At 34.0% G+C, this 22,408-nt stretch overlaps 1 protein-coding gene across 1 annotated transcript; it reads right to left on the reverse strand.

Annotated features, from left to right (window-relative positions):
• Nucleotides 1-2,859: 2,859 nt before the first annotated feature.
• Nucleotides 2,860-20,428, reverse strand: gsk3aa (glycogen synthase kinase 3 alpha a). Its single transcript, XM_065286447.2, has 10 exons — nt 20,065-20,428; nt 18,143-18,330; nt 17,694-17,777; nt 17,454-17,564; nt 12,769-12,899; nt 10,404-10,608; nt 10,107-10,202; nt 8,361-8,547; nt 6,730-6,804; nt 2,860-4,474 (listed from the first exon to the last, which is right to left on the reverse strand). Exons 1-10 carry the CDS (start codon nt 20,318-20,320, stop codon nt 4,422-4,424), a joined length of 1,386 nt encoding a protein of 461 aa, XP_065142519.1. The 5' UTR covers nt 20,321-20,428; the 3' UTR covers nt 2,860-4,421.
• Nucleotides 20,429-22,408: the final 1,980 nt, after the last annotated feature.

Raw genomic sequence — 22,408 nt, forward strand, 5'->3', positions numbered from 1 at the left:
TTTCCAAGTTATTCTGTTACTTAGACTATTTTTACACTTGCTTCATAATGTTTTAACAATTGGACGTAAATATCGCCTTTTTAATAATACACCACAATTAAAAGATTTATACCAAATTACTTCACCAGAAAGTAATTCATCCAGACCTCACTTTAAGAACCTCTGCTGTGGACTATTAAAAGATAAAAAATGTTTCTTTTAAACACCTTTGACTAAATATTTCATTCGTCTATGGTCTGAACCCTCTTTATTTTTAAGTGACTGTACATGAGAATCAAGGCAATGAGATAGTCTTTGCTGTTTTAAGACGTATTTAAATCAATAGATAGCTAGCTGCAAGAAAAGGTCAGCCAGTATGTTAATATTAAAATGCCATCAATAATGTACAATTATGTTAAATTCAAATGTAATCTTAAATTTAATTGGAAGGTTTTTTACACGGACACTGTCAGCTACAGCAGTCCATTAATCCTTATGATCCCATTTTATCCCTGACCAGAAACAAGAGATGTACAAATGCTGAATATAAAAAAACCCTACATATAACAGTTAATTGTTTATGTGGACAAAGCAGCATTTGCGCTCTTGATGCAAACAGATGACTGCAAAGAGTACATTATGATTCTTATTCGTCTAGTCACCCACACCACAGCGACTGCCGATGACATCCGACCACTTGACAATGCATATCGCTGTTAATATGACAACAATAATCTCCAAAAACTGTAATGCATGTTCAAATGTGTTATTGAAAGTCACTTAAAGCACGCACCAGCAATGGCTCTAAAAAGGTCACTTTCATCACTTTATTGACAAGTTCAATTTATTCTGATAGTCTCTTAACTCATCTCGCTTTGTCTCAGTACTCCGTTCCCCTGGGCCAGAATTAAAGATGAGGCAGAAAGTTTCAACCCTTAACAAAATAGGTAATAGCAAAACAGAGACATAAGAAAATTGGAAAGTGGAGATTATGGGAGCAATGAAGATGAAGAGATTGCACGGACTGATCGTGATTCATTTAACAAGCCTTTAAGGGGAGAAAATAAACTTCAAACAAACTAAAAAATAAAATGCACATATGCTGTATGGTTGATTTACAGATTCACTATCAGAAAAAAGTTTTAAAAATGTACTCAGGGTTCCCACACCTTAGTTAACTTCAAATTCAAAGACTCTTCAAGGACTTTCCAGGTCCAATACCCTCAAATTCACGGACTAAATCTGGGGACACATTTCAAGTGAGAGCAAGGTTGCATCGTGTTACCTTTTAAAATATATTGTTATAGTTCCCTTTCGAGGGAACTTGCGCTGCGTCACTGTGATGACACTTTAGGGACGCCTTTCAGGGGTAAGTGCGTGTGAATGTGTATATCAAATTCAACCAATGGTGAGGCTTAACGACAAAGACAGGGTGACGTGAGAGCCAGGAAGTATATCGCTATCTGAAATATTGCCAAAGGCGGTGTTACAGGGATGCAGGAAGTATGGCAAGGGAGACGCAGCGTCTAGTTCCCTTCTCAGGGAACAACACTTACATACGTAACCAGAGACGTTTTCATGTGTCAAACACAACTATGCAAAAAAAGCATTTTGGTATGAATCAACATTCACATACAGAAGATACACAGGGAATAATATGGATTTTTTTTTCCAGAAAACTTTTCAAGCACTTTCAATGACCTGTATCTATGCATGTATATATATTTAAAAAATATATTTTTTCAAATACTTTCAATGGCCTTGGTAATTACCCAGATTCACAAACCTTCAAGTATTTTAAGGACCCGTGGGAACTCTGTGTACTTTTTTGTCGCTGTGGTGGTCCAGTTTTGTACCTTTACAGGTTTACAAAACAATATAATGTTGTATCTTTTGGGTAATTAAACTGGGTACAATTAAATGCTAACATGGTACAAAGTTGGTCCTTAAAAGTACACAACAGGCCCTTAGGGTATAATATTGTACCCTGAAAGGAAAGGTACATTTCAATGTGTTGTATAAACATAAAAGTTACAAAAATGAACCTTTAAGGGTACCACCCCAGTGACAGAAAAGGTGCAGTTTTGGGTCTGATGGTGTAAGAGTACTCGTATTTAACGTTTTGAAGCAAAATCCACTACAAAGAGTTGCAGTGATTCAAACAGCCAATTCTCAAAATTAAGGATTCAGAACAGACCAAGTGACAAATGATTCAAAGCATAACCACATGTGGTCATCCATTTGGCAACAAAACCCATATTTGCCATTTTTAAGAACCAAAAATCTTATCACTATCATCTTTGTTTTTCTTAGCCACTGTGATTTCCTATTAAAGAAAATATGACGTAATGTTTGATAGTTAACAGCTGACGGCACCCACTGACTGTAGTAGGAAAAATCCTATGGAAGTCAATAGGTGCTGCCACTGTGTGGTTACCATCATTAATCAAAATATCTTATTTTATGTTCAACAGAATAAAGAAACCCATAAAGATTTAAAACAACATTAGGGTGAATAAATGATGGCAGAATTTTAATTTGGTGGGGCATATCCCTTTAAGATTTTACTGAATCATTACTGAAAACTTCACTTAGACAAAGCTTTATGGCTTTCTGTATAGCACATAGACAGGAGATTACATTTTAAAGTTTTTTAAAGTGTTTAAAAAAAAAGAGAGAGAGAGAGAATCTTCTGCTGTGATCCATTGAAAAAAAAATCCTATGAGCTTTGAAAAGACATGAGGGTAAAGCAAATACTGACAGATCATTTCTTCTTCAGATTAATTATTAATTTGAAGTTTTTCACTAAATGAATTCTTATTAACAAAACAAATGTTGCCTTCAAGTATTGAGCTTATGGATCAATGCACAACACAAAACTACACCAAGAAAAGTGAAACTTTCAGCCCCAAATTTACTTAAGAGACAACAGCCCAGTGCAAATAAATAAATAATGCAAATGTGACAAATCCGACACTGACCTCTTCGAATTAAAGAGAAGACGGTTCAAGAAAGATGAAGACTGAACAGAAACACAAAAAAGTGGTACAGTTTTGATATTTACATCTTACATGATTTAAAAACACTGTATATTTACAAACAGATGGGTGGAGCAAATCTAGGTAAGCCACACCCACTAAACATAAGACGACAATTAAGTCTAACAAACCAAATAATTACATGAGCATCAAAAAAATTAAAATAAGCAAATAGTTTGTGGAAACTAAGAGGTATTCATCAATATTGTTGACGGAGAGATCATCGGTCTTAAAACATCTGACATTACAAGTCGTGTGCAGATTCACAAACATTTTCTACACAATTCTTCTACCACTGTGCACACAGGCATTTAAATTTAAGAGAAACTTCATTTACCTTAATCATGATGACTGAAACGCTAATACAGAAACTTAATGAGACTTTAGACCTGATGGTCACTACAATTAAATGTTTTATAATCCCACAAGCACAGATTAAATATAATCCTGAAACAATTTACAGTCAATAAAAACTAAATGCCCAGGCATATAAAGTCACTTTAGTTTATCTCACCCAAACTCACAAGCATTGCCGACTCAATGACATCATTAATACACTTAATTCTCGCACGCATTGTTCACTCAATCTTAATGTTTGACAAGAAACATAAAACATTTCCCATGCCTTCATCTGGAAACATCTAAAGATGCTTTCCCGTAAATCCTATTCACATTTTAAAATAATAAATACATTTACTGAAACGTAAAAGCAAAGAGATTATTGTCGTGTTTTAAAAATACAATATAATAACTGTATAAAACCACCACATTTTCTCACGTATCTGCCGTCCCTTGACATTTACAACCAGATACATAATTTACCATGACTGCTTGTTTCCACAGTGCGCATTACATAAATGAAGGAGATAAATTGGGCATCAAGGGAAACTGTAAATGTTGTAATAAATTAACATAAAACCTTATTTGCAAAAATGATATTATAATAAACAGAGGACCTGCCCCTTTAGCCACTAATCCAGACATATATCATCATCATCATCATCTCAATAACTTACGCACACAGCGAGTAATAGAATGAACGCTCAAGATTGACTACTTCTATTATCTGAAGCAAATATTAGCAGTATAACTCTGTTGTTGTTTGTTGCATGGACATGGCAGTGTGTATGTGTACAGTACGGTTTAATCAGCGGTCATCAAACATGTGGCGTTCCTTACCAAAACCACTGCTAGTGGTATAGATCTGTCAGTCACTGGTAATTCTGGAAGGTGACGCTTGATTAAGTCTATAAATGTGTGAAATCGGCGCTATAGGGAGAAGTAAGCCATGTATGATGTAGACTGTATGTGTGTTTGTCAGCGAGAGAGAGAGAGAATGCGCTGTGGTGGCTCAGATGTTTCAGTGTGCAAGCTTTGTTTTTTTGGGGGGGGGCTTTTTTGGCCTCAGGTGCTGTTGGTCAGAGTAGATCCAGGCTGTACAGAACCTTCAGAACCATCTGGCAGACAGGACAAATAAGAGGACACGAGAGAAATGACACGGTTAGCAGCAGACAGAACACAAAGCTTGATTCTACAAAACCTTTTTAGTTTAAATACATTTTAAGTATTTTTTATAATAAATACAAATTTTGGTTTTGGTATCTTAAACCTGTAAAATGGCAGGCGGGGCAACTATCCATACAAATTTGCAGTTTAAGACCGTGTTTACATTAGAAAATAAATAAATAAAATAAACACGTTGGCATTATTTTATGTTTAAAACCTTTTCTAAAAACAAATTTCACAAATAGTTGTTGGGATGTTAGTATAAATGAAAAACTTTTGAGAACATCCAAATTGTTGGACAAATGTAAAGGTAGTACAACCATGGGCCTTAACTCTTTCCCCGCCATTGACGAGATATCTCGTCAATTAAGAGAAAACGCTTCCCCGCCAATGACGAGATTTTCCGTCTTTCCGCAATACCGCTACTATACACCAGGTGGCGCCCTTCCGCAACTTTTTCGGAAGTATTGCCCTATGGCAAGCTGCTGCATGTCCGTGTCTGTTTTAAAGATCGCTCTGAATGGGATCTCTATGAAAAGTCCGTCACAAAAATGGAATTATTTTTGCTTTTTGCTCAAAATATGGTGTTTTTGCAAAAACCTACCCATATTCAAAAGCTGATTGCAAAAGAACCACTAAAGGTAGGATGAAACGTTTTTTTTTGTTTGAAAGCAGAGGGTCTGTTCTTTCATTTGGTATATTGTATGTTTATTTATTTAAAGAAGAACATTTTCTGGAAGGCATTAAACTTTGGTGAAAATCATGAAAAACGCTGGCGCTGGCTGGCAACTTTTTTTAAAAATGCTGGCGGTGAAAGAGTTAATTAGGAAGTTAAGAAGTTTAAACATGGTCTTCACAGCCAAATGAAAAGTTCAGTGTAAATTTCCCTCAAATACTGAAAAAAATAGCTACTTTAATATAATGGGTAGACTGGTGTCAGGTGGTACAACCGATGAAAAGCTAGAAAAAAATGCCCTCAAACACATTTTAAGAAAGTGTATTTATATATTTGATATGACAGACAGGACGACGCTACCAGTATCCAAGTAGAAGTCTGTTAAATGTAAATTCATTGCAGAGGTCAGGTGGTGCAACCAGAAACTCAAAGGGTTCAAGTGCAGACTAAAATACCCCTAAGAAATAAAAAATATGAGCTAAATAATTTTAATAAGCTAATAACTTAGATCATGTCGATAATTGTAAGTATACTTTTTAAATTGTTGTTAAATTTATAGTTATCAAATAAACAAACAATCAGCATGACACAGGAAGTGCATTAAAACTTATCAAATAGCAATATGATTGGTTGTATCACCTGACATTTATTTTGAATGGGGATATACATTTTTTAAACACCCAAAAATATGCATAACATATTTTTAAAAGGCAAAAAACACACATATGGGGAGCTTGTTTTGTCATCGTTTTAGATTTATTTAAAGATTAACCATTTTTGCTGCAGAATTTCCTATTAAAGTTTTATCTATTATGATACTATTATTCAGATATTACATACTGCCTTAAATCTTTTACCGCCATTGAAAAGTTAACTCATCAATTTAGAGAAAACAATTCCCTGCCAATGACGAGTTTTTACAGCAATCTGTATTTCTGCTATAATCCACCAGGTGGTGCTCTTACTCAACTTACAAAACCTGGAAGTATTCTCCCTGTATGTTTTGATGATCCCTTTGAATCTGATCTATATCAAAAGTTCTTCACAAAAATTGAATTAGCTCACCTTTTTGCACACAATTTGGTATTTTTTGAAAAAACTATATTTGAGAGGTGATAAAAGAGAACAAATGAAGGCAGGATGAAACTTTTTTTAAGTAGAGGGTCTGTTCTTTCATTTGATATATTGTATGTTTATATATTTAAAGACCAACATTTTCTGGTAGACATTAAACTTTTGTGAAATCATAAAAATGCTGGCACTGGTTGGCAACGGTTTTGGAAAAAAATGCTGGCAGGGAAAGAGTTAATTTAGGGGGGACTAGAAATGTGTGAAATACAGGCGAGTTATTAGAAAATTTACAAACTAAGATGATAGAATAAAGCACTTTTCTGCTTTAGAATTAAGTGCAATAATAAATAGTGTACAATAAAACCAAGGACATTAATAGAAGAAGTAAATCCTCGATTAAATTAAGTTTTAATTGTTAGTCCCCTCGGAGAGCCCTATGACGAATGAAGAAAGCCTTACCGCTGCAGGCCGTAGTCTGTGCACGTGCATGAGGTGGAATCAAAGAGGAATTGAGCTGGGGCTGAATCATCAGCTCTGAAAATAAAGACATAAACAACTCTGTTTACAGACAAACAACTGAGCAGAAATATATCAGACACAAAGGTGATTCACACAAGCCTTAGGAAATACTACAAATGCTGCTTTTGCAACGATGTTGAAGACCTTAGCATGTAAATGATCTCTGATTGGCTGTACTGATGTCATTCATGAGAACGAGACGTGGACACTTATTATCTGTGATGTCATACATTCATGTTCTCACAGGTGTATGATGGCAACAAACTGAACAAGTATACAGTACATAGAAGTCTATGTTTTCTTCATATGTCCCATGGCTGCACTTACAAAAGAAATGATATACACATACTGATTCACAGGTTAGTACCTAGTAATACTACACTTAAACTGATACTCATCAATAGGGGTGGGCGATAAACCGGTAGACAAAATTAACCGGTAGAAATTTGTCAACCGGTAGAGATTTTGGACTATCGTTTCTATCGAGGTTACGTGCCCACGTCACGCTCCTGTGCGTGTGGTCGCGAAAACGTAACGTTTGTACACGTATTTAAGCACTGCAGTTTTAAAACAAGTTATTTTAAGCCATTGAAACACAGACAACAGATCTGTATGCGTGCGTTCTTTCTGTGTGTCAGGAGCGGACAAGTCGCGCAACCGCTGCTCTTTCTGTCTGTGAGGAGCGCGCAAGTCGCGCGACCTCTGCTTATTAAGCTCGTGAGCATTTTTCCCGCTTTATTGGCCTTAAATACACATATGCGTCAAAATTCCCGTCTTTGGATCAAGCATCATCATAAACACGACCAGTAAGGTCTTAAGAGAAAGTAAACAGCTAAAAGAGAAAGCGCATGTGTAACAGTGTATTGGATCCGGACTTTGGTCTTAAAGGGGAAGTTACCTAATTTTGCTCCTGTCTGTCACTCGTGTTAATCAAACAGCATTGAGAAAAAAATCTCTCACTGCTCCTGATTAAATCACTTTTCTACCTTAAATAAAAATATATATAGGCCTATACATACATGCATAATTATTTATTATCATTCTTATTGATTGTGTATCTTCAGAGAGCTTGAGTTTTGTTTGTTTTTATCTTCTTTCTATGCTTGTATATGTTTTTTGTGAGAATTATGAACATTTCTATGGTATTAAAGATTTAAACCTTATTAAAACATAAAAAACTCTACCGTGATACATATCGTTATCATGATATAAAATTAATCCTATCGTGATAGAAGATTTTGGTCATATCGCCCACCCCTACTCATCAATATACTGGACAGGGTTAAGATTAAGCCAGGTCTAGGACATTTAAGAAGTTTTTACAAACATACCTTACAAAAACATGACGGGTGTGCATATTGAGACAAAATAATGGCACTGATATAATTTAAGATGTGTCAGTGCAAGGTATTTTTAGCTGAGAGACTTCCCCAAAACATACATTTTTATCCTGGGCTAAGCTTAATCCCTTTTCGGAAAACTGCCCCACATGTTGGGTTCTGTTACTTCTGTTTAAACAGAAAGAAGGATTTGTGCCAACTTAGTAGACACACGCAAGCGCTGCTACAAACCTGCCGTGGTAAAATTGAAAAGCGGAGGCAACTCTCGACCGCTGGGCAGACGGATACCAGGTTGACGCAGGTCGTCGAAGAAGGCGTGAGCACAAGCCTGCAGCGGGGACAGGCGTGTGACCGGTGTGTACTCCAATAGCCGAGAACACAGAGCGATTGCTTCAGGAGGAGTTCTTGGTTTAAAAACCTGTGTAGGATACAAAATAGCACAGTATATTTATTAAACTTTATCTTTGCGTTGAACCAAACACCATCTTTCAATAGCAAATTCTCCTAATAGTGGTTGTTTTTCACAATATTATATATAGGGTTGGGTATCGATTCAGATGTTCCAGATCGATTCAATTTCGATTCACAAGCTAACAAATCGATTCGATTCCGATTCTCGATTAAATTTTCGATTCCGGTTCTCAGGTAGGTTTTTATACTCGATTCTCGATTCAACTCAATGAATAAAGATTTAATACACATACTATATTAATAAAAAAGAACAGTGAAGAGCAGTTTACAAGTGGGTAATAAATAAAAAGAAATTAAAAGCCACAACACGTCTTGCTTGCGAAATCTAAAATGCTTCCATTCCTCCGTTCAATGTTTGCAGAAATAAATATGAAAAAAAAAATCGATTCTGCTCTTTGAGAATCGATTTTTTAATCGACCACGTTTTAAAAAACGATTAATCGAAAAATCGATTTTTTTGCCCAGCCCTAATTATATATTTCCTTAATGTAGGGTTTCTCAAATGGAGTTGTTGATGAAAAACAATTAGGGTAAATGTACTCATTAAGCCCACAAAAATCTAAGTTTATCTAAGTGTTTATTGTAAATATTGACATGGTTTAAAATAGGTTCTTAAGACTGCTCTCATTTGAAAATGTATAATTATTTGATGATAATAATTTCAGAACTTAAAATTAAGATCTTTTGTAAATAAAGTCAAAAGTCTGGCATGGGCCTAATTGGTACTTTGGCACCAATTAAGTCTGCATGTGTTACAAATAGGCCCACATCATAATTGATTCAAAAAAATATTCATTTTAGAAAAAGTAAAACATTAATATAACAAGGAAATATAAAAAAATATTTCACTCCGTTTTTAATGTGTTTCTTTCTGAAAGGTCCTGAAACATCAAAGTTTTGGGGTGTCTTTGTGTGAGGTCTACTTAGACATCATGCACATGATCAAAACATTGCCAAATGTAATTCGCATGCAAGAAATATGTCAGGGAAGAAACAAGTCACTGGATTGCTTAATGAGCAACATAAAATATGATTTTCTCTTTTTATAATTTGACATCAAAATGTAATGTGGGCTTAAAGGGTATGGGCTAAATGGGTACACCAATTATAATTAAATTACCCGAATTACAATTAAACCATAAAAATGTTAATTAAATGTAATTAATCACTTCCTAAGATCTTTATTTGTTTAATCTGTGTGTCATGTGATCTTTACACAACAATATACATACTATATAAAAAAAAACTCATGCAAATAAACAGATACATTTAACATGTCACTTTCACTTAATTTCAAATGTGATATAAAATTATTTGATATGTGATATTATTAAATATTTACAAAAAGTTTGAAAACCCATGCTATTATGCATTTAAAGTGTAACAAATATAAAACGGTCCTCTCTACTAACTGTAAATATGATGTTGAAACACTGAAAAAGTTTTTTTATTTTTTCCAGTGGGTAAATGTAATAATACTGTGATGAGACATGGGTGAGATGTTACCTTGGTCCATGGATGTGCTTTGATTTGGGGAAATTTGAACTCTGTATAGTTGGGGTTCATTTCACGAATCTGTTCCCTTGTGGGGGTTCCAAGAACCTGAACAAAATATGTGTCAGAATACATGTTTAACATACAGTACATGTTAACCAAGCAAACAGGATCAGTAAGAAGAAAATACATTTGCAAATGTCCTTTCCAATATAAAATTAGGCCTTTAAAAACATTATAAAGCCTTCATTTTGAACTGAACACAAGTGTACACTCACACTTATAGATATGGAAGAGGGTTAGTTTTACCTTAATAATCTCAACTAGCTGGTCCACTCCACTGTCTCCAGGAAAAATGGGTTGGCCCAGCAGCAGTTCGGCCAGCACACATCCAGCAGACCAGATGTCAATATTAGAAGTGTAGTCCGTCGCACCAAAGATAAGCTCAGGGGCACGATAATAACGCGAACAGATGTAAGAGACATTGGGCTCGCCCCTTATCAACTGCTTTGCACTGAAAAAAACATTTACAAATGTTTAAGACAAATGACAGATTAAACCAAATAACATCCTGATCATGCCTGATTGATATATCGTATGTATACAATTTTTTTTATATGCCTCATCATCATGACATAAAACCTAGCTTAATCTGTCAAGCAAACCTCGCCAAAACTGACAGTGGATTACTGACAGTAATTTAACTCATTCCCCGCCTCTGATTAGGTAACTCGTCAATTAAGAGAAAACACTTCCCTGCCAATGACAAATATTTGCAGTAATCCGTAAAAAATTTAAAGAAACCTACCCAAATTTAAGAATAAAGGTAGGATGAAACTTTTTTTGTTTTTGTCGTTTGTTTGTTTGTTTGTTTGAAAGCAGATAGTCTGTTCTTTCATTTGGTATATTGTATGTTTATATATTTAAAGAATAATGTTTTCTGGAAGGCATTAAACTTTTGTGAAAATCATGAAAAATGCTGCAGCTGGCTAGCAACTTGCAAAAAAAAAAAAACGCTGGCAGGGAATGAGTTAAAGGGGTCATATGACGTTCCTAAAAAGAAAATTATTTGGTGTAATGCAACGTGTTTACACAGTTTAAGGTAAAAAAAACACATTATTTTCCATATACCATACATTATTGTTGCTCTCCTATGCCCCGCCTCCAAAAACACGGCGATTTTTACAAACTCAAAATTTGCCCCATACCAAAACATAGTGGCTGGCTTCAGCTCTGGCAAAACATTGCACAATGTTTTTTTAAACATTTTTTAAACCCTGTTCTGATGACGCAAGAGTTGCAACTACGGTAGCTGAGAAGGCCATTCTGTGTGTTATTTTTTTAAATGTTTTTTGAGCCTGATGAAATGGTTATAAATACGTGTTTTATTCCAACTTGGACCCATTGCGCGAGCTGTCTCTTTAGTATTGCATGGTTTATTTACATGTTGCTGCTGATTGGACTGCAGTTCTAACACACCCACCAGACATGAGAAAAACATCTCTGAAACATCTCCCCAGGAAACCGTAGCAAAACGTTGCACTTGAACGTGTCCATTATCTCCACGACATGGCAGCAACAATACAACAACGAGGATAAAAGTTATGCCTTTATTATACTTTGCATATACATTTGGGTGTTGTTGTGCAAATCTTCCCACACAGTGATGTCGAAATGTGGGGGCGTGTTTGAGCAAGGCATTTTATGAAGAGGTGGATGACCCTTTACTTTTTGCAAAAATATCTATTTGGGTCTGAGACGTTAATCTTTGCAATATTATGGATCTTCTATATGCACAAACCGCTTTTAACACTAAAAAAAAAAATAAAAATGAAATCGCCCATTTAAAAGCAACAGCTATTATCTCCAAGCAAATTGAGAAAGAAGTATATATCGACACTTTTTAGTCAAACAAGGTATATTATGTCAATGTAACCATGAGCATGACAACAGTAAAAAGACTAAAAGGCTCCTGCATAATGACTTACATAAAGCGACTTTAATTTTTTATTTTTTTATTAAAAGACTTTAATAAAGCGGCGTGCAATTTCAAGCGTCCTCCTTCCAGAACGATTATGTCAATTATTGTCTGAAAAAGTGGACAGCTTGGCACCGTGCAGGTTATCTGAAGTGCTTCTTTTGAAAGGAAAGCCAATGACCTGAATGACAGTAAGTGGCTTACACAATCACTCTGCAAAATAAATACTTGAAAGTGGTCTGGTTTAAAGCAGTCGGCATGTCTGCTTTTCATTTAGGTGAATAAAGTGATTCCCATAAAAACAGCTCTGGAAAATGGGCTTTAGTGAATGAGGACTTACTGCATGGCAGACAAAGCTTGATAAAAATAAGACAATCTCACCAGTATTTGAATGCATATTGACTTTGACAGTGAAGCATAAACATTTCATTTGCAAATATATTTAACAATGCAAAGTATGACACAAAGATTTTTACATATGACATACAGCAGTATTTAAAATATAAATCAAACTCGACTAGAGCCCCACTAACTGAAGTGAACCCTCAAAGTACAATAACTACTACAGCAAAACATCCATTTAACAAAACAGTCGCAAAAGAACACGTCTGAATATATATATATATATATATATATAGAATTTATGTTTACATTTTAACTTATATACACATATATACACACACACAAAGCACTGACCTGCCGAAGTCACAGAGCTTAAGCACAGCTGTTTCTGGATCCACCAGAAGGTTTTGTGGTTTGATGTCTCTGTGACACACGCCCTGGGAATGAATATAGGCCAAACTGCGAAAAAGCTGATACATATATACCTACACAAAAACATGAAGGACAAATAAACAAAAAAGATTTCAATCATTGTCATTATAATAAAGATGCAATCTGTAACTTTCTTAGTTAAAAATCAAATCAATTGTAAAAAAAACATCATCTTATCTACCTAGATTTGCGGCAGGAAGCTTATAATAATTTTTTTTTTTCTTATAAATATAACATTATTCTCGTCAAAACTGACAATCATTTAAGTTATATGTATTTTGTTTTGTTTGTGTTTTAAAGTTATTTATAATTAGTCAAATTTACTGTTTTGTGCTCTTATATTAGAATCATTTTGGATAATAAAGTTTATTGTTAACTTGTAAAGCACACCTGCCTATATTACATATCTTTGTCACGTCATTTTAAGTGTTTGATCACCACATTTGTGAGTGTTCATTGCAAAAAAAGTATTTATATATAGTATATTCTGTTAATGTATATAGTGTATTATATGTACAGTAGCCTGCTGTAGTATAATATACTGTAGTATATGTGTACTGTACTTACACTTGTAATATACACATAAAGAATATCGGCCGATATATCGTTATCGGTCTTTTTTTACCCTAAGATCTGTATCGGCCCCAAAAAATGCATATCGGTCGGGCTCTAATTAGGATGTACTTCTAATGGTCATGCCAATGTAAAATGACAGATTCATCAGATTCATCCGCACAGTGTAGCAGATACAGAAAATTACTCTGCAAATAACTGCAATTTTATGCTTTGAAGAGAGATGGCGACAGAGATGTTAAAGGGATAGTTCACCCCAAAATGAAAATTCTGTCATCATTTACTCAGCCTCATGTTGTAACAAATCTGTATAATTTTTTTTGTTTTGATGAACACAAAGGAAGATATTTAGAGAAATGTTTGTAACCAAACCATTTGTGGACCCCATTTACTTCCATAGTATTCATTTTTCCTACTATGTAGGTGAATGGGGTCCACGAAGGGTTTGGTTACAAACATTTCTCAAAATATCTTCCTTTGTGTTCATCAAATCAACAAAATGTATGCGGGTTTGTTTTAACATGAGAGCGAGTGAATGATGACAGAATTTTCATTTTTGGGTGAACTATCCCTTTAAAGCGCGGATTGCAACTTTGTAATTATCAGAGAACATTTTAACATTATCTTAATGCATTCTTTTTAGAAAGTATACAAATTATTTTAACGCATTCTTTTTAAGAAAGTATACAAATTATTTTAATGCATTATTTTATAGAAAGTTTTCAAATTATTTTAATGCATTATTTTATAAAAAGTATAAAAAATATTTGAATGCATTAATTGATAGAAAGTATAAAAAATGATTTAAATGCATTCTTTTATAGAAAGTATACAAATTATTTTAATGCATTCTTTTTTAGAAAGTATACGATTTATTTTAACGCATTCTTTTTTAGAAAGTATACAAATTATTTTAATGCATTCTTTTTTTAGAAAGTATACAAATTATTTTAATGCATTCTCTTTAGAAAGTATACAAATTATTTTAATGCATTCTTTTATAGAAAGTATACAAATTATTTTAATGCATTACTTTATAGAAAGTATACAAATTATTTTAATGCATTATTTTATAGAAAGTATTCAAACTATTTTAATCCATTATTTTATAGAAAGTATAAAAAATATTTGAATGCATTAATTGATAGAAAGTATACAAATTATTTTAATGCATTATTTTATAGAAAGTATTCAAATTATTTTAATGCATTATTTTATAGAAAGTATAAAAAATAGTTGAATGCATTAATTGATAGAAAGTATACAAATTTTTTGAATGCATTATTTTATAGAAAGTATACAAATTATTTTAATGCATTCTTTTTAAGAAAGTATACAAATTATTTTAATGCATTCTTTTTTAGAAAGTATACAAATTATTTTAATGCATTCTTTTATAGAAAGTATACAAATTATTTAATGCATTCTTTTCAGAAAGTATACAAATTATTTTAATGCATTCTTTTATAGAAATGAATGATGACAGAATTTTCATTTTTGGGTGAACTATCCCTTTAAAGCGCGGATTGCAACTTTGTAATTATCAAAGAACATTTTAACATTATTTTAATGCATTCTTTTAAAAAGTATACAAATTATTTTAATGCATTCTTTTTAAGAAAGTATACAAATTATTTTAATGCATTATTTTATAGAAAGTTTTCAAATTATTTTAATGCATTATTTTATAAAAAGTATAAAAAATATTTGAATGCATTAATTGATAGAAAGTATAAAAAATTATTTAAATGCATTCTTTTTTAGAAAGTATACAAATTATTTTAATGCATTCTTTTTTAGAAAGTATACGATTTATTTTAACGCATTCTTTTTTAGAAAGTATACAAATTATTTTAATGCATTTTTTTTTTAGAAAGTATACAAATTATTTTAATGCATTCTCTTTAGAAAGTATACAAATTATTTTAATGCATTCTTTTATAGAAAGTATACAAATTATTTTAATGCATTATTTTATAGAAAGTATACAAATTATTTTAATGCATTATTTTATAGAAAGTATTCAAACTATTTTAATCCATTATTTTATAGAAAGTATAAAAAATATTTGAATGCATTAATTGATAGAAAGTATACAAATTATTTTAATGCATTATTTTATAGAAAGTATTCAAACTATTTTAATCCATTATTTTATAGAAAGTATAAAAAATATTTGAATGCATTAATTGATAGAAAGTATACAAATTATTTTAATGCATTATTTTATAGAAAGTATTCAAATTATTTTAATGCATTATTTTATAGAAAGTATAAAAAATAGTTGAATGCATTCTTTTCAGAAAGTATACAAATTATTTTAATGCATTCTTTTATAGAAATGAATGATGACAGAATTTTCATTTTTGGGTGAACTATCCCTTTAAAGCGCGGATTGCAACTTTGTAATTATCAAAGAACATTTTAACATTATTTTAATGCATTCTTTTAAAAAGTATACAAATTATTTTAATGCATTCTTTTTAAGAAAGTATACAAATTATTTTAATGCATTATTTTATAGAAAGTTTTCAAATTATTTTAATGCATTATTTTATAAAAAGTATAAAAAATATTTGAATGCATTAATTGATAGAAAGTATAAAAAATTATTTAAATGCATTCTTTTTTAGAAAGTATACAAATTATTTTAATGCATTCTTTTTTAGAAAGTATACGATTTATTTTAACGCATTCTTTTTTAGAAAGTATACAAATTATTTTAATGCATTTTTTTTTTAGAAAGTATACAAATTATTTTAATGCATTCTCTTTAGAAAGTATACAAATTATTTTAATGCATTCTTTTATAGAAAGTATACAAACTATTTTAATCCATTATTTTATAGAAAGTATTCAAACTATTTTAATCCATTATTTTATAGAAAGTATTCAAACTATTTTAATCCATTATTTTATAGAAAGTATTCAAACTATTTTAATCCATTATTTTATAGAAAGTATAAAAAATATTTGAATGCATTAATTGATAGAAAGTATACAAATTATTTGAATGCATTATTTTATAGAAAGTATTCAAATTATTTTAATGCATTCTTTTTAAGAAAGTATACAATTTATTTTAACGCATTCTTTTATAGAAAGTATACAAATTATTTAATGCATTCTTTTCAGAAAGTATACAAATTATTTTAATGCATTCTTTTATAGAAAGTATGTAACTTTATTAAAGCAAAAATGACCCAGAAACATGTCCATTTACAACCATAGGATTTGTCCTTTGAATGAAATAGTCTATTTTTGCACTATTTGGAAGGGTCATGAATAATAATATTGAGCTCTGCTCTGATTGGCTCTGCTCTGCTTTCTCTGGGGCTCATGCCAGTAGCTCACATTAGCAAACATGTTGGGGCGTAAATCTCTACTGTTACATCACATTCTGTGTTACGTTGAGTTTGGCCTGTTTTCCAGCAGTCTTGTTCATGCACAAGGTTTACATAAGAATGAGGAAACAAACGGGTTTGAGGCTCATGATATGTCATCATTACCATGTACATAACTCTTGTTATTCATCTATGCCTACATAAATACAGTTTTTTGTTCTATGGCACCTTTAATGTATAATAATAAATTATGAAAAACACTGCAGTTTTACATTTAGAGTACAGAAAGTATTTGTAACAACTTTAAAGACAGCATGAAAAATTCTTAACTTTAATTTCTGAATAAAACGTAATATTAATTTACATTTAGGCATTTGCTTTTATCCAAAGCAACTTACAACGGTGAAGAAAACAATAAAGCGAATATTTCATATTCACATATATACACTTTCATTTTATGCATTTACTGCACATTGGCAGATATACCCTTTGGATTGTGACTTACTACATTCAAGGTATATATTTGCAGTACATTCATTACCAGAGAATTATAGCTTGATTTAAGATAATGAAAACACATTCTTCTGTAAAATACCAGTGAATCACACACAACAAGACCAGGGACATTTAATATCATAATGGCATAAACCAGCAGAGTTTGTCTGCTATAAGCCTGTCGAGTAAACCTACCTTCACATAAATGATGGGAATAATGGTTTTAGCTTTACTGAAGTGTCGTGCCACCCTGTAGACGGTCTCAGGCACAAAATCCAGCACCAGATTGAGGTACACCTCATCCTTCTGTGAAATAAAAGACACTTTGACCTCTATAGCGTACAGTATAAACAGGAAGCTATGTTTTAGATAAATAAATACTTTTTTTTAGGTCAAATCTCATTTATGATGTTAAGCCTTGAAGGAATTGTCTACCTTCTCTCCACTGCAGTAGAAGAAATAGCGCAGCCTCACTATGTTGCAGTGGTCCAGTTTTCTCATGATCTGAAGTTCTCGATTCTTCATAAATGCAAAAGACAAAAAAGTTAACATCTCTTGGATGTCATAAAATTTATGGGTAAACAGTCAAATAGGAAACATTTTTATACAAAGCAATTTACAGTATACTCTAGTACAAGATGGCATTAAGATCAGCCCTTTTGAAATTGAACTAGCCAGCTATCATTCTATGGTTGATGGGTAACAAACTAAATATTGGACACACAAACATTTACAGACTTAAGTAATCAATTATTTGCTTACTGAATAATCCTGACATACTAATAGTCGGCATAAACCCTAAGCATTGTACTATCTTGACAAATTAGATCAGCTGTTTAGCATTCTTCTTATTGTGCGTCTATGAGTAGAAAGGTGTGTCACACCTTGAATCGTTTATCCTGTAGTACTTTCTTGATGGCCACCCACTCTTGGCTGTCAATGAGGCGTGCCTGGTACACAACGCCAAAGGAGCCATTACCGATCACCTTGATATCAGTGTAGGACACCTCCTGCGGCCGATCCGGGCCCTGGCCTGGGGTGGCGACCACGGTGGTCACCTTCCCACTGTCTCCTATAACACAGTGAAGACAATAAATACATATCATATATTATCTACAGATGATGTGCTGCTTTTTAAGCGTAATTGAACAAATTTAATTAAAAGATTTTGGGGGAAGAAAACATTTTTGGATGATTTTCCTTTATATTTACTACTGTAGATTTGCATGTTATGCATTTGGCAGACGCTTGTATCCAAAGCGATTTACAGTACATTACAAACCAGGTATACATTTTATCAGCATGTGTGTTCCCTGGGAATCGAACCCATGATGACCTATGTGCTGTTAACGCAATGATCTAGCAATTGAGAAATTTTTATATTTATCCATCCAGAACCAAACCAGCCATGTAATTTACCACTTATGCCTATATTTATAATTTCTCATCATTAATGGGGTATACCAGTTCAAACATAATGAGGTGGTTTCCCAGAAAGGGTTTTTAAGCCAGGACTGGGTAGTGACGATTCTCTCAGACCAATCAGTGATCTACAGTGTTTTCACATCACATTTTGGTATCAGCTCGGATCACTTGGAACCCCGACCGAGGTGGTCCTAAAAAAAAATATTGGGTACTGCAACTGCACCCAGTGGAAAAGCCCCCAAAAGTAAGCTGACCTGACCCGACCCAAACGTGGGGTACTATGCAATGGAAAAGCCCCATTAGTATAGGACTAGCTTTAAGCCTTGTCTGTAAAACCAGGGATTATGTTGTTTTTACAAACATACCTTGCAAAAACATAACTTTTATAAATCTTCAACATGCTTAATGCAAGTGGGTTGGCAAATAAACCATAAATGTGCCATATGGTGTGACCGTGTGTGACATAACAAAATTTAAGAAAAATAGTTATATAAATTGAAGACAAAACTGTCTCATGTTGTAACTTGGTAACTCTAACATCAAGATAAATCTCTCTCAAGCGTTTTGTATATTATGAGTTTTCCTTCCTAAATTCTTGCTATGTCACACCATATGACACATTTACATAACAAAATGCATATTGCCAATTCCAATAAAAGCATGTATGTCAGTAAATATGGCTTTGACCCATTAGTGTCCTTCATATATACACATCTTGTCTCAGGAAAGTGGGTGTGTCAAGGTATAGCTTACGCATAGGGTATATTGCATTACAAGGTATTTATTATCAGTATGCGTGTTTCCTGGGTTCAAACTTCAAACCAATGACCTTTTGTGTTGCTAACGTAATGCTTTACCAATACAAAGACCAAAATATATAACAACATCTTTATAGACAGATGCCTTCACATTATAGTTGAATATTGAACATTTAAACAGCCCAAGGCATGCATACCTGTGATGCCCAACAATGCTTTAGTAAATGTTGGGACACAGCCAATATACATAAATGTAAGCTTCCCTTCGTAATAATCATTAATAAACACTTGAGAACATGAGATTTAGTAGGCATCTCATTCATTCAGTGAGGCCAATTTACACCGTTTAATAGCATCAGACAAAGTTATTCTTACTGTTAAAACACTGTGGACTTGGCACCTTAGTAATATTATGGTCATTTAAACAAGGTACAATTGTAATACCATGCACCTGTAACCACGTACCACTACATTACCATCGTATTCGTTTAGGTACATTTGAACACCATGTAAATACCACTATATATTAATATAAATATCATTAAGCACTATATAAAATGAAGAAACACATGTTTATTGTCCTTAAACACTCATTACTAGGATAAAAACGCGTATATACTCACTGGACAGTTTAAAATTCGCGCATGTAGATGAACTGTCCGCCGAGGCCTGCGGGACCCCGGACTTTCCTGTGTTGCTCCCCACGACAGCGGCGGATCCGGCGGATGCTGCAGCGGCTCCGGACGCCCCCTGAGGCTCAGCGAACGAACTCGTCCTGGGCCGCCCGCTGCCGCTCATATCTGACTGAAAAAGTGTCGAGGCGGCGGGCCGGGGATCGGCGGTTTTCTCGTCGACTCGGCCAGGTAACGGATGAAACATTAGTTTAATAACGAAAAGCTGACAAACGTTTCGCCGCGACCCTCGGCGTTCACTCGCTCACGCGCCGAGCTCGCGCACTGCCTCGTGGGAAATGCAGTATTGACTGTAAGCTCAATATTGTCAGGGTTTATAACAGCTGGAGAGGCGCAGGTGTCACACACTGAACACCCTGACGAAAACAACAGAAACTATCACACAAATTCTAATGGTTTTAATGGAAACTGTAATGGGAATCTTGCTTTGGATTCTGTTGGTAGGATGTTATAAGGCAAATAGAAACAACGAAATATCATTAAATCCTACTGGGATAAGGCCCAAAACACTACATAAGGAAGTTTTAATAGTAACGTTACACAGCTGATGGTTCAGACTGCTATTTGTAATAGTAACCATTTAAAGGGGCCATGACATGAAAATCTGACTTTTTCTATGTTTAAGTGATATGATTGGGTCCCCAGTGCTTCTTTCACTCTAGAAAATTTGAAAAAGATCAACCCAGTAACTTAGTTTTGGTAAACCATTCTCTACAAGCACATGAAAAAAAAGGTCGTTGAAATTTGGCTCTCCTTATGATGTCATAAGGAGCCCTTATAATAATACCACCCCTTAATCTGCACTATCCAACCACTGCACAGCCATTTTATCAGAGAGAAAGAGAGAGAGAAAAAAATAATTCACAGTACAATTGAGTTTCAATTGCAACAAACCACCATCATTGCGATTAGTTTTTGCACTTCATCCGCTCATTTGCATTTAAAAGGACACACCCAAAACGGCACATTTTTGCACACACCTACAAAGTGGCAATTTTAACATGCTATAATAAATTATCTATATGGTATTTTGAGCTAAAACTTCACATATGTGCTCTGGGGACACCAATATTTGACATCTTAAAAAAAGTCTTGTGACATGGCCCCTTTAAATGTACAGGGGAGTCCAGAGATGTCTTTCAGCTATATGATGGCACTGGATAGTGCCCCATTTTAAAGGGGACATTTCACAAGGCTTTTTTAAGATGTCAAATAAATCTTTGGTGTACCCAGAGTACGTTCTATGTCAAGTTCTAGCTGAAAATACCATCTAGATAATTTATTATAGCATGTTAAAATTGCCACTTTGTAGGGGTGAGCAAAAATGTGCTGTTTTGGGGTGTGTCCTGTTAAATGCAAATGAGCTGATCTCTGCACTTAAAGGCAGTACCGTGGTTGGATAGTGCAGATTAAGGGGTGCTATTATCCCTTTCTGACATCACAAGGGGAGTCAAATTTCAATTGTCTGTTTTTTCACATGCTTGCAGAGAATGGTTTGCCAAATCTAAGTTACTGGGTTGATCTGATTCACATTTTCTAGGTTGATAGAAGCACCGGGGACCAGGGGCGTAACTATCGGTAAGCAGGGTAAGCGTTGCTTACGGGCCCAGACCAATCAGGGGCCCGCCCGACTGGAAGAATTCGATTGACAGTCGGCGGGCCCTATCACATTTTCGTAACTATCCGCTGTTCTCAGGCTTTCTCATGGGTTTTCAATAGGCTTGTTCGACTTCATGCGGCGCCACAAGAACTGGCAGCCGGATGACGTCAAAGTTCCGCGAGAGCGATTTAAAAGCATACTCCTCCATATGGTTTCGCGAATCACTCTCGCGGTAGTTTGACGTCACGCGGCTGTCAATTCCTATGACGCATAAAGTCGAACAAGCCATCGCCCAATGAAATCACCGCTAGCGATAGAGCCCAACCAATCACAGCACAGAGTTTCTGTGCACGTTTGAAATCGGCTGGTTTGTATCTTTTGGTTTCTTAGCACAAACAAGAAACGATAACGCTTTAAATACCAAAACACTACACCAGACACCTAAAGCAAAGCAAAAAGTGCAGCAGTAAGTAAACACATGATTTTAAACGGTGTATGGATGATCCTGCGTATTTAATGATTGAGCTGGGTTTTGTCTGAAGTTTAGAGCTGCTGTGTGCATCATGCCGTCCAGAACTGAAGCCCGGAAAATGCCTCTACAAATTATAATGTGGTTATAATGTAACGCTATAGCCTATAATGTAAATGAGCATCTTTTTTATGCATTTAGACCAA

The sequence above is a fragment of the Paramisgurnus dabryanus genome, chromosome 19, assembly GCF_030506205.2.
Source record: "Paramisgurnus dabryanus chromosome 19, PD_genome_1.1, whole genome shotgun sequence".
Lineage (NCBI taxonomy): Eukaryota > Metazoa > Chordata > Actinopteri > Cypriniformes > Cobitidae > Paramisgurnus > Paramisgurnus dabryanus.

What these genes read in the sequence shown, in the direction of transcription:
- gsk3aa (XM_065286447.2), bottom strand. Translation starts at nt 20,320, where the DNA reads ATGTTTCATCCGTTACCTGGCCGAGTCGACGAGAAAACCGCCGATCCC. An exon ending in TACAGGATAAACGATTCAAG is followed by an intron (nt 17,778 to 18,142) that starts GTGTGACACACC and finishes GCATTTATGAAG; the next exon opens with AATCGAGAACTTCAGATCAT. An exon ending in TCTACTGCAGTGGAGAGAAG is followed by an intron (nt 17,565 to 17,693) that starts GTAGACAATTCC and finishes TTTATTTCACAG; the next exon opens with AAGGATGAGGTGTACCTCAA.